Raw genomic sequence first — 16,754 nt, 5'->3', positions numbered from 1 at the left:
AAGCAGTGCTTCTCAATGTGGGGTCTGAGCACCACCAGGGGTCCTCGAGGGAGGTCCAGGGGGTCCCCAGCAAATGAATCGTTAAATTTCACCATTACTTCATTTAAGTTAACACAATTAAAGCATGGACAAAATCATATCTAACAATTAAAACATCCTCATCAAATGGGGGTTGGTGGCTCTGATGTGGACCAAATTATAATAGGTTCCTCCTTGATATGAAAAAGGTTGAGAATCACTGTGTTAAAGCAGTTTTTTATATGGTCTACTACTGTATGGTTAAAGCATGGTAACACTTTAGAATAAGGGTACATTAATTAAGGGTTAGTTCATGCTAATTAACAGTTAACTAATCATTCTAGTAATCGTTTATTAATGTTGGTTGAGGCATGAAGTCACTGTAGGTTAAGGTTAGAGCAAGTTTACACTTAATTGATTAGGCTTAGAGTTAATTAAGGGTTTGTTAACTGTTACTTAATGTACCCGTAAAGTGTTACCCATAACATACAGTTATTGTATGTGATGGAGAAAATGTAAGGGCCTTATTTCATAATCAATAGCCATAAAGCAGATACACATTAGGGAGGGGGATTGGGAGCTAGTGTGTAACAGGTGGCGGCGGGACAAATTCCATTCTACAACAGTATGCCTTAGAAAATATTCCAGAATAAAGAGCAAACTAAACCCATGACACTATTTATTTATTATATATTATAATTATTTTCTGTATACAATGACATCCAGTTAAAAACTTGTCAAGCCTCAACAGTCTCTGACACAGGGGACAACTGTCGCTAAAAAAACTTATTCTGAAGGAATGGAAGTCCCCCTCTTCACCTTCTTTTCAGTTGTGGTTGACAGACATGATCTCTGTTATACGGATGGAGCGACTCAGGTTCCTGAGGACCAACTCACTTAAAAGATTTTTTTAACTATCTGGGGCCCGTTTCTGTTCTACCTTGACGAGGTTATAGGGGCGACGGGTGACTCGCCCGGCTGATTTATCATGGACCCCTTGCGTTGGATCCCATGCACAACATCTCTTACAAGCACATAAGCACCTTATGCGGCTGGTAGCACCACGTTGTAATATTAAATGTCGATAATATAGACGGTTTTAACTTGACAACAAAAACATTCTAAATTGAACCCCCGCTCACTTCCTGTTGCAGTGTTTGCTATGGACATAAAAGAAAAAAAAACATTCAAGTGCAGGACTGACCATTCCGTGAAAACCGTCTATACAGCTGAGCGGCGAAAACAAAAGTAACGATGTCGAGTGAATATTTCTGCAGTTTGCCGAATGCTGAGAAAAAGGAAGTGCTGTGGGGTTGCGCTCTGGTGAAAACCGTCTATATGTATGTTTTTTTCCCTTTCTTTTCCTGTGTCTGAGCCGTTTTTTTTTTTTTTCATGTATTGTTCTAAGAGAGATGGGAAAATTAAATATTGAGGAAAAAAACTTGACAAGCCTAAATTCTAAAGTTAAAGGTAAACTTCGAAACTGACGGAGCATCCTCTACCAGCCACAAAAAAAAACCTGCTCTCTCACAAGTTCACCTCCCTCTAGTCTAATCCCTCTGAACTCTGTCAGGCGTGCTCACTTGCTGACTCTGATGATGATGCCTCACACATGGTTCTTCAGTCATGCTCGCCTGGCCAGACCCAAAAACCCACGGCTGTAACTGGAGCATCCACATATTATGGGATGCCTCACTTTGAAGGGACACCTGCAGTGAAAGTGTATCTTTATGGTCCTCATAAGCGCTCGTGGGCATATGGCCAACAATTGCACGAGCACCCCCTTTGAAGTTGCGATGACTTGTGATGTAGCACCGCCAGAGTTATTTGGTTTTTTAAGGGTCGTACCATCATCACACTGTGTGGGGGGCCCCCGGCAATAAATCCAACACTTCCAATGTTATCTTGTCATGCTGATACTAAATTCACCCTGGAAACTACACTAGAGCGCGCAACAACAACCAGCTAAATCAAAACGGAGTGAATTGAAGGAGAGCGACAGTTAAGAGCATTGTCCATTCACCATTGATATCGAGTGCATAATCTATTCATTAGCCTTGATGTGAACCATCGCGGACTCGTTCGACCCCACCGTCATAAAAACCATAACAACCCTAAGAACAATACCGCGCCCATGCGCTCCAGAGGCGGCGGCGGTGGAGGTTTCCGGTGTGTGTCAGATAGGAGACGGTCCCCATAGCAGGGATCCTGTCAGTGGTGTCACTTGTCTTTGTGAGGAGAGAGCATACATCATGATGGAGCACAGTGAGGGGGCACGCCTCACCCAGCTTCATGTTTGCCATTCTGCCCTTTACAACGTAGGGGGAGATACTGCATCAAACTGGGGGGTTTTGATGGGGGAGGAATGAAATGCCAGGCGCAGAAGAGAAGGGCGCAGGCGGAAGGGATGAGAAACAATCGGGACAAAAGCGTGAGGGAGGCGACCGACACTAGTAAACAGCACGTATTTCCTCAAGAAAAGCCCTCGTCTTGTTTGGAGTCGCTCCATCCAAAACCACTCCAAATTCCCCCATTGTGCGTCATCCCCATAGAGAAGCCTATATAGCTGGATGGATAGGAGCGACCTGCTCAGCACTTCACAGCTCCTCTTATCTGAAGGCCATGGCCTGGCCTGAAGAGTTCTCCAAAAGCCTTTAGACTGTGGGACCTTTGGAGGCACTCCACAATAAGCCTTCTTCAGCGTGGTGAAAGTGACAGCGTGGTCCTCCCCCCCCCCCCCCCCCCCCCCTCCCGACCATTAAAGCTCTTCCTGGATAAACAAGGGGAAGGGCCTTTATGAAGATGGAGAGGGTCACAAAGAGAGGAGCCTTTGAGCCGCTGAGGGGCCAGCCTTTGTTTTTGTCTTTCAGAGGCCCTTCTCAAAGCCTGGCCCTGATAGGGGAGGCTCTATTTTTGTCTTTTAGTCCTCCTTGCTGCCAGTATTCCCTCTGTTGAGCCAAAACAGAGATGTAAACTTAATTGAGTGTATCATTTTCACAAGGAGAGTTTTCATAACTATTGGCATGACAGAGATGTATGAAAGATGATTTGTTCACATTTCACATTGTTTTGGTTGAATTTAAAATATGCTGTATTATGTAGCCTATATATATATTTCTGAAATACGTGTTCCTTGATAGGTTGATAAATGTACGATATAATATATTCTCTTGACAAAATGTACTCTTATTACTCAGGTCAAGGACTATACTTAACGTAGTTACTACTATTCCTGTGCCAATCTAATCCCAAGATTCTATGAATATGAAATCAGGAACAACCAAGTGGATTGGACATGGATGGTGTGATTTTGTTTGCCTCTTGAGGCGCCAGTGTTTGAAGCTGTCAAAAGGAGGCCCTGCCTCTCCGGTGATGGGCTGCCAGGTCTGTTGACGGGTTGCCAGATTTAGGGCAACATGCTGCTGAGGCTGCGTTTGTCCTGCGCGTCTTGAATGAGGGGCACCTGTGACCTCTGGTCCCGCTCCCCTTGTGCCCTGCTGTGTGAGCACCATGTTCTGGACACACGCTGGGACAGTGGACTCTTTAACTGTCCGCTAAATGGACAACACTGCCACTGCACGACCAGGCTGCCACTGCTGCTAAAGCCTGTGGGATCCCAAGCGCAAACACACACACACACACACTTCCTGTTTGGAAATTAAGAAAAGAGGATGCAAATCCCTTTAAATTAGATTTGCAGTCTGCTTGGTCTTGCTTAGTCAAAGGGTCGGATCATCCCAAATGTAAATTAGTCACTTAACCCTAGAAAAGGAACTTCTTCTTCTAGGAACAGATTAGATAAAATGTTGAGAAGAGCGCCCCCACATATTAGCTGCATGTTTCTTCAAACTGCACCTAACCCCAGAGAAAAGCAGACCATCGCAGTGTTACATTAACTCTAGTCTACATCCTGTCAGGTTCACACACACACATGCCCCATCTTATATATCAGCACACTTTCCCATGTGACAGGAAAGCAGGCAGACCTGCGCGTGTGGCAGAGACCCTGCCCCGCCCTCCTCCCTGCGCTGGCTGCACGCCTTCAGGGATCAACAGTCGCAGACGACCTCTCGGGTTCCTTACCTCATTCGAGAGGTATTATTTCCCAGCCGGAAAACGGGTTTCCCTGTTACTGTTAATTAACTGTTAATTGACACTTGATAAGAACGGTGAAAGGGATCAGGTGTGGATGAGGCACACAGGAGGAAGACGTACAGTAAATGGCTGGTATACAGGAAATGTTACGGTTAATTCAGAAGGTTGTAGACAAGTGAGAGATGACAAAGTGTCAGACCCAGAGCCGTTGATTGCATTTTTAAAAGGGAGTACAGCCGGTTCCCCTGCCTCCAGATCAACACGATCCAGCATAGAAACTAAAAAACTTTTGGCGGTTAGAGAAATGACAAAGTTGCATTTGGGGCCAATTTAGTATCAAACAACTCATAAACATTTTATTAATCTCAAAAAGAAGACACCAAAGAGCTTTTCAAGGAGTTTGTTAACCTCGTGAGGCAAACGGAAATGTGCCATAAGAACAGAGAACAACACAGTAAACAAGGAGGCCAGGAATAGCCTACCAGATCTCCTGATATCCATATAACAAAACAACAACAAAAAAGCAAATGTGTGTAAACATCACTCTCAAGTATGATCTGAAAAACATTTACAAAATATACAAAAATATGTCTCATTGTGTTATTGTCCTTCCCCCCCCCCCCAAAATCCGACGGAGGGGACCCTACCATGGTCTCCACACAAAGTCCGAGGTGACTGGCGGAGGTGCCACCGGTGACATGTGATGGCTGTTTTGTGCACCCAGGGGTGCGAGGGCCCCGCTGGGGATGAGGAATGCGAACTGTCCGTCTGGGGCCGGCACAACCTGGAACCCGCCGTACAGCTTCACCGCTTCCGGGGGGACGCTCATCGCTGAGACACTTTTGCAAGGCGCTCCCCCGTGCATCTGTGGGGAGATGGCGCCCGTGATGGTCTGTCCCAGGTGAGGAGGAGGAGCGAAGAAGTTGACAGCGTTGATCTGGGTCACACAGGCAGCCAGGTGGCTGAGGAGACGCGTCCGCACCTCCGTGTTCACCCCTTCACAGGTGGACAGGAAGCGGGTGACCTCTCCAACACACTCGCTGAACCCGGCTCTGTATTTACCCATGATGGACGGGTCCACGTTCACAGCAGCTGTCAGAGGAAAATAGATGCATAAATACATAGATGAACAAACCACATGCACAATAAAGGCGACGAGATTTTTTTATATTTATATAATATAACAAAATATATTTGAAGTGAAGCCGGAACTTGTGGACTTTTGGATCACTACAAGTTTACTAGTGAGGTCTGTCAAATAAATAATATTTTTTCTAAATACCGTATAATTGATTAATCTAAATATATATTGCAGGAATAGGCTACAGATCTGTAGGCAATATTGGAGTCTGTGGGAGCAGGTTGGATCTGAGAATGACTGCTCAGAATCAGATCAGCATCGTACCAGTCATCTGCAGGCGCTGCAGGTTCCTGAGGTGCTTCACGGTCATCTCCAGGATGTCTGCCTTCTCCAGCTTGGAGTGTCTGGAGCTCTGAATGCACGAGGAGGGAGACATCTGTTGTAGTTTCGAACACACTCAAATGCCGTTTTATTTCCTAAACAACCACTGACTGACTCTAACTACTGTAGCCAGGATTAAAAGCTCAATGATTTGGAGGCAGAAACGCTATTAGCTAAACGTGTGCGTGACGTGCGTCTCCTTACGTCTTTCTTCAGTGCGTCCAAGATGAGAGTCTTCAGCTGGCCGAGGCTCTCATTGATGCGCGCGCGTCTCCTCTTTTCCATGATTGGTTTGGAGGACTTAAAGAGGGGAAAAAATAATCTATCTTGAGTACAACAGCGTTCACATTTCAGTAGGCTAATAGTCGGCAGGTTAAACGAATATGAAGCATCGAATACCTTTCTATCAGACGGAGTCCTCGGTTTCTCCGGTGTTGTGTTGCCACTTGCCGGAGTGGCAGCCACGGAGGACGGGGATGTCCTCTCCAAAGTCCCGGCTGGCATCTTCAGGTTCAGAGGAAACAGCCCCGACTCAGAGAAGTGCTTTCAAAGAGAAAGAAAAAAGAAAAGAACGTGTCCAGAGGCAGGCAGCGTGTCCCGCGTCCTCCTTCGAAACCAAAGGAGGAGTTTACAGATGTCCGAAGTGAATCAGCCTCTGTCTGTCCTAACACCGAGGCGATATCACATTCACTCCCGGTACTTTGCGCCTCGGCTCTTATTTATAGAGCCGGTGCCTGCACGCGAGCGGCTCGTGCGCACGTTCTCTCGGTTCCATTCCCATCCAATGGGCGCGCGGGACATGATGCCGGGGACGCGGTAGGCTCGTGCGAGGAGGCCCTCCCATTGGCTACATGTCAGGAAGAGATGCGCTGCTGACCATGCTGCTGACTGATGCGGGAAGAAACCAGTCTATTTTTCAGAAGATAAATCACTCGGCGGTTCAAATAGAATGAAAAACTGGCTGCAGAAGTGAGCGTTTGGTTTTGGTTCTCCTCACTCCGCTCGTGGCCTCGCCTGCAGTTTGGCCTGAGGTAGTTCATCTATAAAACGAGAGAACCTGTTGCTGCAATGTGTTGCATCTAGGCCTAGGTGCGGGGATCATTTGATTACGCATGCAGCATGCTAAAGACATTTTAATGCGTAATGCATGCGTAATACGCGCGTAATACGCATGCATTACGCATTGGCATTGCGTATAATCAACCAGAGCTGCAACAAAACATATTTTCATACATAACTAATAAGTTTCATCTCACTGAATTTTTTGAGACAATTGCATTCACAAATTAATTGCAGGTGAATTGTGATTTGGGATCATGCAGAGAATTACATAAGATGTTTTATTGCTCTTGACAGGGACAAAAACCTCTCACTATAGTATTACAGTAATACAAAAATATTAATTTCAGTTTTGCATGTTCTCATTAGGCTACTATTTCAGTTTGTGTGTAGGTAATTTGTAGGCTACACAGCAAACACGTAAGCTTTATTTTAAAGTAGCCTATTGATTCGATACTGTAGTGTTGAAATGGTTCTAAGAAGAGTTAAATGAACTCTGATGGGTGTGGATTTCACTGGCATAGTTGATTTTTACACTGTCAGAGTTAATTCAACACTGACATTTTTCATTTTTTTTTTACATTTGTATCTCCAACTGAAGGCCATATCATATTTTTATTCCATATATTGATGGCAGACTGGTCTACTGCACTTTATGTGACATTATAGGCTACTTGGAAACAGTCGGCAGAGTGAGAGCACTCTACACATACTGTCCTGGATGCAGTGTGTGTGTGTGTGTGTGTGTGTGTGTGTGTGTGTGTGTGTGTGTGTGTGTGTGTGTGTGTGTGTGTGTGTGTGTGTGTGTGTGTGTGTGTGTGTGTGTGTGTGTGTGTGTGTGAGAGAGAGAGGGAGAGAGAAAGAGGTTGTTTTGGGGGTCAGTGAGTGTCCCGGATGCAGCATGTGTGTGAGAGGTTGTTTTGGGGGTCAGTGAGTGTCCTGGATGCAGCGTGTGTGGATGCAGCATGTGTGTATGAGGTTGTTTTTAGTGGTCACTCAGTGAGTGTGCTGGCTGCAGCGTGTGTGTATGAGGTTGTTTTTAGGGGTCAGTGAGTGTCCTGGCTGCAGCGTGTGTGTATGAGGTTGTTTTGGGGGTCAGTGAGTGTGCTGGATGCAGCGTGTGTGTGAGGTTGTTTAGGGGGTCAGTGAGTGTCCTGGATGCAGCGTGTGTGTATGAGGTTGTTTAGGGGGTCAGTGAGTGTCCTGGATGCAGCGTGTGTGTGAGGTTGTTTAGGGGGTCAGTGAGTGTGCTGGATGCAGCGTGTGTGTATGAGGTTGTTTTGGGGGTCAGTGAGTGTGCTGGATGCAGCGTGTGTGTATGAGGTTGTTTTGGGGGTCAGTGAGTGTGCTGGATGCAGCGTGTGTGTATGAGGTTGTTTTGGGGGTCAGTGAGTGTGCTGGATGCAGCGTGTGTGTATGAGGTTGTTTTGGGGGTCAGTGAGTGTCCTGGATGCAGCGTGTGTGTATGAGGTTGTTTTGGGGGTCAGTGAGTGTCCTGGATGCAGCTTGTGTGTATGAGGTTGTTTTGGGGGTCAGTGAGTGTCCTGGATGCAGCGTGTGTGTATGAGGTTGTTTTGGGGGTGAGTGAGTGTCCTGGATGCAGCGTGTGTGTATGAGGTTGTTTTGGGGGTCAGTGAGTGTCCTGGATGCAGCTTGTGTGTATGAGGTTGTTTTGGGGGTCAGTGAGTGTCCTGGCTGCAGCGTGTGTGTATGAGGTTGTTTTGGGGGTCAGTGAGTGTCCTGGATGCAGCTTGTGTGTATGAGGTTGTTTTGGGGGTGAGTGAGTGTCCTGGATGCAGCGTGTGTGTATGAGGTTGTTTTGGGGGCCAGTGAGTGTGCTGGATGCAGCATGTGTGTATGAGGTTGTTTTGGGGGCCAGTGAGTGCCCTGGATGCAGCGTGTGTGTAGGTTATTTTGGGGGTCAGTGAGTACTTAAGGTTGCGGAGCAGACCTGACCCCCTGCCTGACACACTCCAGGCCTGGTGTCTGCTGCAGTCAGGAGGAAAGCCCTGGCTCTCAGCCTGACACTGACACACACTCAGCTCTCCTCTCTCACCCATTAACTCTCTGTCTGCTTATCAGGTAGGAAACAATCAGAGCAGAAGACTGTAAACCCACTTAAAGGATGATGGGTCAATAAAAGGGTTTTTGTCAATTAATATTTGAAGAGCTAATTTCCATAATGCTATACTGTGAATACAATTTAGGAAAAATCATTACTGCAGTTCATCATTCAGTGTTGGTAAAATAGGGAGTATAAAAGCCTTCTGTCAACCAATTAAGGACTACATTTACCCAGCATTTATTAAAGAAGCATTAAATATATATATATATATATATATATATATATATATATATATATATATATATATATATATATATATATATATATATATATATACTAACAATCTATTAATAAGAATAACTTATTTCTTTAAATGGTGGATAACTCATTTTCAGGCCACATGGGATTATGAGACACACTTATAAATAGAAATCTACAGATCCTGTGTTCAGTATGTGGATATCCTGTTTATGCAAGTAAATGACAAAGTTGTGTTTCATCATCAGTTTTCTCACAACTATTTCATCTTTCTTTCTTTCTTTCTTTCTTTCTTTCTTTCTTTCTTTCTTTCTTTCTTTCTTTCTTTCTTTCTTTCTTTCTTTCTTTCTCTCTTTACACTTCTATCACCTTTAAGGATGTGTCAGGCATTGCAAAAGCAGACTTGAGATTAATTGTGCTCATTTGTACTGTAGCCTCTATCATAAGTAGCCTACATTATAAAAGATATTGTGGCACAATGTGCATTGATGCAGGTTGCAGCTCTAGGTGAATAGAACAACATAAGACAGTGTTGAGTATGATGGAAATATTAACCTTGCAAGGCAGCTAGATTTGTGTGAGACCATGTGATCAGATCACAAACCATTTTGGCAGCATTAGGGTAAGGAAATATAACAAAGAAATCTCATAAACCATGGGCGTTGTTCCCGAGGTTAAAGGAGCTGTGTATAAAAACCTGTGCAGACATTAAAAAGAGTACGCTACAAGATTTTGCAAATACTTTTTGTGTCTGTATAAGGATGTATTGTAGGCTACTGTCTTATTGTCATAGTGTCAATGTGTGGAAAAAACAAGAATAAATAATAATCAATAAATAAATGAATAGAAGGGACTAGGCAGTAACGGCAGTGGGATTAGTCCTTTTCATGTAGATTCTCCTCGTCCTACCCAGTTGTGCTTTCTACTTTCTTCACAGCTCCGCCCCTTTTTGTGCCGGTTGTGAAATGTAGGTGTATTTGGGGAAGCTGTTCTGTGGTCGTTACGTGCCAACTGATTTTTTTTCATCATCAACAACACGCACCCAAAATACGAAGAGAGAAAAAAAATCCAAGGGGAGGCGATGTGTCAGAGATAGCAGAGACACAGATCAAAATGTGAAATGCGTCAGTGTTTGGTTACAGGACCAAACGTATACAGTAAAACCTTTTCATCAGCTTTCTCACAAAATATCTGAACTATGTATCTCTCGCGCTGGGCGATATAGACCAAAATCGTATCTTGGTATTTCTAGGCTGAATCGTGATACACGGTATATATCTCTGTATTTTCTACGAAGTGGGCTACTGTAAAGGTTCAGTTGTATGTAGGGCTGGGCGATATGGACAAAATCAAATATCACAAATACCTCAATATCGATATTGCGACAATAGGGATGACTATTGGTGCTTTCACTAAATATTTACACAATGAGATTTTTGCTAAATAAGCATTTAGTAATGTGGATATAATGACTCAGTGGGTACCGGTAAATAAAAAGCTAGAACAGTCTGGTAAATTCTGAAAACTACACCACTTTTCTGTCATGCAGCCTTTAAAACCAGGAAAAGACAACACATACCATATCACGATATTACCATATCCAAAATCAAAGACAATATTTAGTCTCATATCACGATATCGATATAATATCGATATATTGCCCAGCCCTATGTATCTCCATGTGTGATTTATTACAAATTAGACAGTGTGACGTGATCAACCATCAAAGTTGCAGTATCAGGCCAGATGAGTAGCTGTTTCCTCTGACATGTTTACTGACTGACATCTCTCTCTCTCCTTCCATCTGGTCCAGGTTTATCATCACATGGCTCTATCCTCCTTGATAGACTTCAGACGTCTCCTCTAAAGCTTCTAAATCCTCAGAAGTGAAATGACCCCAAAAGCCAGGTCAGTGTCTGTTAGCGTCCACGGCTTCCTCTTGTTGTTTGAGCGAGAGGACGTCAAGCACAACTGGCTTGGCTGACCGGGCAACCGAGAAAATATCCAACCGATTTAAACCAAATAAAATCAAGTCTGCCAAAATGGGATTGATCAATTATAATACCACTATAATGAAAATAAGGGAAAAACCTATGTTAGATATATTTTCTTTTCACTTGTGAAGTCTGAAAAGTAGCTCTTCTGTACCATATCATCACATCGCATGCCATCGCATGCCAACAGCATTGGTTGGGATGTTGGCTGTGTTGCGACGATGACTGTTATAGCGAGGTGTTGTCCTCAGTGAGAAAAAGGAGTCAAGATAGCGCTGCACTTGTCATGATCGAGGTTTGGAGGGTAGACGTACAAGACAGAAAATAGCCTCACACATTTCCCCAAGTCAAGATTTTTTCGGAGGATAAGGCGGAGGGAAATATCTTCCAAAGAAGAAGACTCATACAAGTAACGCTGTCGTATCGCCACGTATGGCCTACCAGAAATATCTTAATATTACAGCATGTAAGCGTTCATGTTGGGTATATTTTCACTATTATAATTTTTTTTGTAGGGGCATGCATTTCTGAACCGAAAGCCACTTAATTCACATAAGTGGTATTCCCTCTGTCCTTTAGGAATCGCATAAAATGGTGAGTTCATCTCGCGGGATGTTTTAACCAGATGCTCCTTTAGATGCGAGGATACTGGAGAGGAGGAGACAGGCAACAATAACTTGTCCTATCTGTTCTGCTCTCAATAAGCCTGCTGCTCTGGCACAAACAGCCCTGCATTGTGGATGGTGATGTAGACCTGTGCTTTATAGCACAATCCTGATCTGTATCAGTGTGGGAACCCGGGGACGAGAGACAGCGCAGAGGAAGGGTTCGAGAGAGCTATCAGGGGCTAACATGTGTCTGATAACCACCAACAGAGGGCCGGGCCGGGGACAGCAAGGCTTATAAATTGTTGCGGAGTAGAAGGGCCTTTACCCGAGGGGATACGCTGGCTAAAATATATTGCTCTCCTCAGCACTGGAATTCCCCTTTGAGGAGAGACATGTGACTTATTAGGGAAGGCAACACTGACGAATTAGCTAATTAATGGCTCTGTGAAGCCCAGATAAAGCTCTGCCCAGTGGGAGCAGCAGCAGGTTGTTTTTACATGGGATGGACCATTTTCACAGCAGCCATTTCCACGCGTCGTGGCAGGGTAAACGCAGCTGTAACTAATATGGTTCAATTCCACCATGCCATTCCATTGAGCCAGCATGCACAATACCAGAGCCCTCTTACTGGGACACCTAAATGGAACATCATTACAAACATCTGTATCATTTGTATCATTATTAAAATCAGTAGTATGCAAATGTTGATCTTTCCTGGACCGAGATCTCCCTGTTCATTCACAGTACTTCCTGCACAAAATGACGTCATAATGATGTCATTTGGTGCAGTACTGTGAATGAAGGTAGAGATAGCAATAATGATAGTGATATTGATAGTGATAGTAATAGTGATAACAAATAACATTATTATGACATGATGAGTTGGACCAGGAAGTTCTGTGAATGAACGAGGAGCTCTTGGTCCAGGCAAGATGGAGGGAAGTTCATCATTGTTCGTTTGCATATATTCTACCGGTTTGGCAATGATACAAAGATGGCTGAAATGAGGCAAAGTGGCCCTTTCATGTTATTAGTACGCCTGTGTATGTCTACCCTGCTATGACACATCATAATCATGGCTGCTGTGAAAAGGGTCTATGGCCCACGTGTCAGCAGCGACCACACTTCTCTCCATCTTCACCTGGTCCGGCAGCGCTGACCCTCTGCCCAGCCTGCCACCGTGTCAAAGCGAGCGGGCAGCAAAATGACCATCATCCTCCTCATCATCATCATCATCACATAGTGGGGAAAGTTCCCTTTCAACTGCCGGTGTGAAAACATCTCAAGCCAGGAGGGGAGGGCACAGACGGAGCGGATCACTCCCAACATCTCGCCCAGCGCTCCGCTCGCTCGCTCTCTCCGCACCTCCCTCTCCCTTTGAATCCCCCCCGAGAGAGAAGGGGGGGGTCCTCCCATAGCAACTCCAGGCCCCGGGCCCCGGGCCGCCTTTTGTCCCCCTCCCCAACAGCAGTTTCTGCTCCAGGAGCCAGAGACAAGGCCTCCTTTAATTGCGGGCCTGTGTGGAATACACGTGGGACAATGGGCCCGACAGAGGGTCCGGCCCCCAGACAAGGCTGGAAACAAGTGGTACAGGAATCCGCCAGAATAGAATCGTCCTGGCTGATGTCACTGAATACATTTACCTACCTCAGAGCGCATTCACTCCGCGCTTTGTTTTATTTGGACAAAAAAAAGCAAGGGGTGGGGGAGGCAGTGGTATCAATGGAGCAGAGGGGAGGGCGGCTCAAGGATGGGAAATAACTGGTCGTCATGACGACCCACTGAATCAAAAATATGGTTGAATTTACTGGAGGCAGAGATGTAAAAAGGCGAGGGGGCATTAGATTAAACCCTGCGTGAGATAAGAGGAGGTTTAGTTTCTCGAGTTTATTCAGCTCTGTTTATACGCAGATACAGAACGCATAAAGAGATTGGAGATTAACAGACTCATCTGGGTTCCTGTTTGTCAACAACAACCTGAGCAGTTTCAAGTCAGCTTCTTCCAAGGCAGTGGACGGGATGCTCAGCTATGGCACGTGAAGCTGCAGGCGGGAAGAGGGACCATAGCAACTGGTATTCCTCCATTCCACCACGGAACATAACAAGCTGCCATCTGTCACCTAACGTGGGCCCTGTCTCCAAAAGCCAGCGTTTAGACCTTCAGCGTGGAGGCCAACGCAATGAGACTGAAGTCTTATTGAACTCTGGGTCTCCCCTTTGAAAGGGGATCCAGGCATCGGCCTTATCCCTCATCAAATTGAAAAACGCTTTTGGAGGTTCTAAGAGAGGCCTCACATTTAATTTTTAAAAGCCAGACATGAAAGTGTTTCTAAACCACATTCAGCAGTGGAAGCTCTTTAAAGGACTAGTTAGCATGTAGATTATATGCATCTCAGCGCATTGTCAAAGTATCTAAGTGTATTTACATGTTAATATGTTCGGGGATACTATGGTGTTGAAAAGGTGCCGGGGGAGGTTGGTTAACTGTGTGTTTTCTCTCTTGTGGACCACGCGGAACGTGATTTCTTTGTGCCATCAAGGTTCAAACACATTCCTGTAAGGCCATGGATATTATTGACTCACAACTGAAAAACAACCTCTGAACCTGTTGATTTTGGCTGGTTAAGTTGGGCTTCCTGGATGCCACTGTCCAGATATGTTTAACCGTCCTGAGATTAGATATTTTTCTTTATCATCAGAATTTCGCTTTATTGACCAAGTTTGTACACAAACACAGAATGTGACTCTGGGTTACAATGCTCACATCATGGATAGGATTGATCTGTTGTCGGTTCTTCTTTTACCATAGAGGCTATATCAGTGATCTCGCCTCACAACCCACATTCTTCTTGACGCGACCCAATATTCAGAATTTAGCCTAACTTTGTAGCATCATTTAGCCGCCCTCACAACAAGCTAGCATGGCATGTGGGTACCAATGGATGCCTTAGGTTAGGTCTAGGGATGCACCGATATGAAAACTTTGGCCGATACCGATAACCGATATTGACATTGCTGTTACGGCCGATAACCGATATTTACAGATGCCGATATGATCTGTATAAAAACACATTTCTATGATAATCAAATGTTGTACATGCTGAAAAACACGTGTAAACACTGTGAATTTGAAAAAGTAATGCATTTATTTATTTACAAAACATTTGTAAAAGCCCATAAATCATAGATTTACCGCATTGTTTCCTCTCAATGTGAACATTTTGGCCAATACCGATAACCGATATTAACAATGCAACATCGGACCGATGCCGATATGTTCAAAAATGACTAACATCGGCCCGATACCGATATGATTGCCGATATATCGTGCATCCCTAGTTAGGTCTTCAAGTTTCATAGGGTACTAGTATCTTCACTCTGGCTTTAAAAATGAGCCGACTACAGCCTCTGAAAGACAGTAATGTTGGCCGGGGACGACAGCATCCTCAATGAGTAGAATATTTTCCCCCCTTCTCATGCACACATCCTGCGACACACTCAAAAACGGCCCCCACGACCCACTTCTGGGTCCCGACCCACCAGTTGAGAAACACTGGGCTATATCAACATCAAGCCAAAAAAGCCTCCCGTCAACAAAAGCCCTGCTGATGCCCTAGCATGCGCTGCTTATCCAAGTCCATATCCGTGAGTGTGTTTGCGTTGGGATTTATGAATGTGAAGATGGCCCATTCTTGCCACTCAAGATGTCTCACAAGACCAGCGTTTTGGCCACTTAGGCCGTGAAAGCAGCCTGGGGGGATGGCCTTTCAGGCACTCGAGGACCTCTGGCTGAGTCCCCTTCACATGGGAGAGATCAGCCTCACTTGGGGAAAAAGTCTCCCCGCTCCTTTTCGAGGAGCTGTCCTGAGGGATGGCGTGCTCCTTGTCCCTTCTTCACCTGCCCGGCTTAGGGCTCATCACTTATGCACATAATCCCTGGTTAGTGCATGTGATCCAGCAGCCTAGGCCCGGGCCCCTGGCCCCCGAGCGGAGCCCACTCACATGCTTGCTGGGTGGCTCCTGGGTGGCCATGGCAACTCTCATCTTCTCATGACAGTTAGGCCTCAGTCATGCTTCTAAGTCCCCCTTCAGTCTCTGTGCGTCTTTTTCTGTCCCCGCTGCATTCTGTCTCATAAAGCCCTCCTCTGTTTGTGTCTGATGCTATATCTATGTCTCTCTCTCTCTCTCTCTCTCTCTCTCTCTCTCTCTCTCTCTCTCTCTCTCTCTCTCTCTCTCCTTTTCTCCCTGTTCCCATGCTTTGCCGCCCCGAGCCGAGCCTGAGAAGCCGGCTACCTCTGCCAGCCAGTGTCGGCACCTTCCTCGCAGCGCAACACAAAAGTACATCACCCGCTATTCTTACCGCTAGATTGAGAGATTGGGACGTCGCATCGCTGCAGTGTGCAGTGTAAACGCCGGGGCCAAATGAACACCTGACCTCATTTTGATTGTGAGTCCGATGTGTAAAGTGAGATAAGTAAGACACACTGGCAAACCCCTTTTCAGTGTGGTCACTCCAGGGCCTCTAAGTGCAGATCATCTTACCCCCCCGGTGCAACCGCGCAGCCAGAACCATTAGTTGGTTTAAAGTGCTGAGCATGGCGGCGGGCGGGGGGGCCCTCGGGGAGAGCGAGGGAGGCGAGCCGACAGCGCTGTGTGGCCCCACACTAACAAGTGTCGCAGTGATATGAGCCGGGGGCCTCCCCCTATGTGAGCGCCATGTGAGAGGCGGCTCCGTCCCGGCCCCTGCCACCTCCGCACAAGGCCCTCCATTGACTTCTAACCTGTCGAGGGACCAGGCAAGACAAAGGGCCGCGGGGCGGGGCCCGGCCCTCCGACAAGCCTGTGAACAAACGCTAACACGGCTGCAACTGTCCACCCCCTGAATCACTGAATTTATTGACCAACCACAGAGCCCATTCAGAGCTGCAGGGGACTGATAAAGGAAGGGGACAGGGGACGCCATAAAGGCCCAAGGAAGGAGCCCATGCTAAGGGGACAGGAGGGAGGAGGAAGGCTTTGTGACCGTCTGCTGGGTCACAGACCTCAGCAGGCCTTTTACCAGACATGGCCGCCTTTGTGTCATCTGCAAAATGAGGCCAACCGTAAGTGAGCATCAGGTTGGCCTTGTGTCCAGACTATTAATCAAGGTGATGTCCAACAGTGGACAGACGGACTTCTGCTCGCAAACTTTGTGA

General features: G+C 45.9%; 1 protein-coding gene across 1 annotated transcript; it reads right to left on the bottom strand.

The window, feature by feature from the left end:
- Positions 1–4,546: 4,546 nt before the first annotated feature.
- Positions 4,547–6,242, bottom strand: LOC310797037 (transcription factor HES-1-like). Its single transcript, XM_083659312.1, has 4 exons — positions 5,975–6,242; positions 5,780–5,875; positions 5,519–5,606; positions 4,547–5,205 (listed from the first exon to the last, which is right to left on the bottom strand). The coding sequence occupies exons 1-4, from the start codon at positions 6,077–6,079 to the stop codon at positions 4,757–4,759; spliced, it is 738 nt and encodes a 245-aa protein (XP_083515438.1). The 5' UTR covers positions 6,080–6,242; the 3' UTR covers positions 4,547–4,756.
- Between the last annotated feature and the right edge of the window lie 10,512 nt (positions 6,243–16,754).

Source organism: Poromitra crassiceps (genome assembly GCF_964638095.1).
Source record: "Poromitra crassiceps genome assembly, chromosome: 23".
Classification (NCBI taxonomy): Eukaryota; Metazoa; Chordata; class Actinopteri; order Beryciformes; family Melamphaidae; genus Poromitra; species Poromitra crassiceps.
Note: the sequence above shows the minus strand (reverse complement) of the source record. Positions and strands in the feature narration are given on the sequence as shown.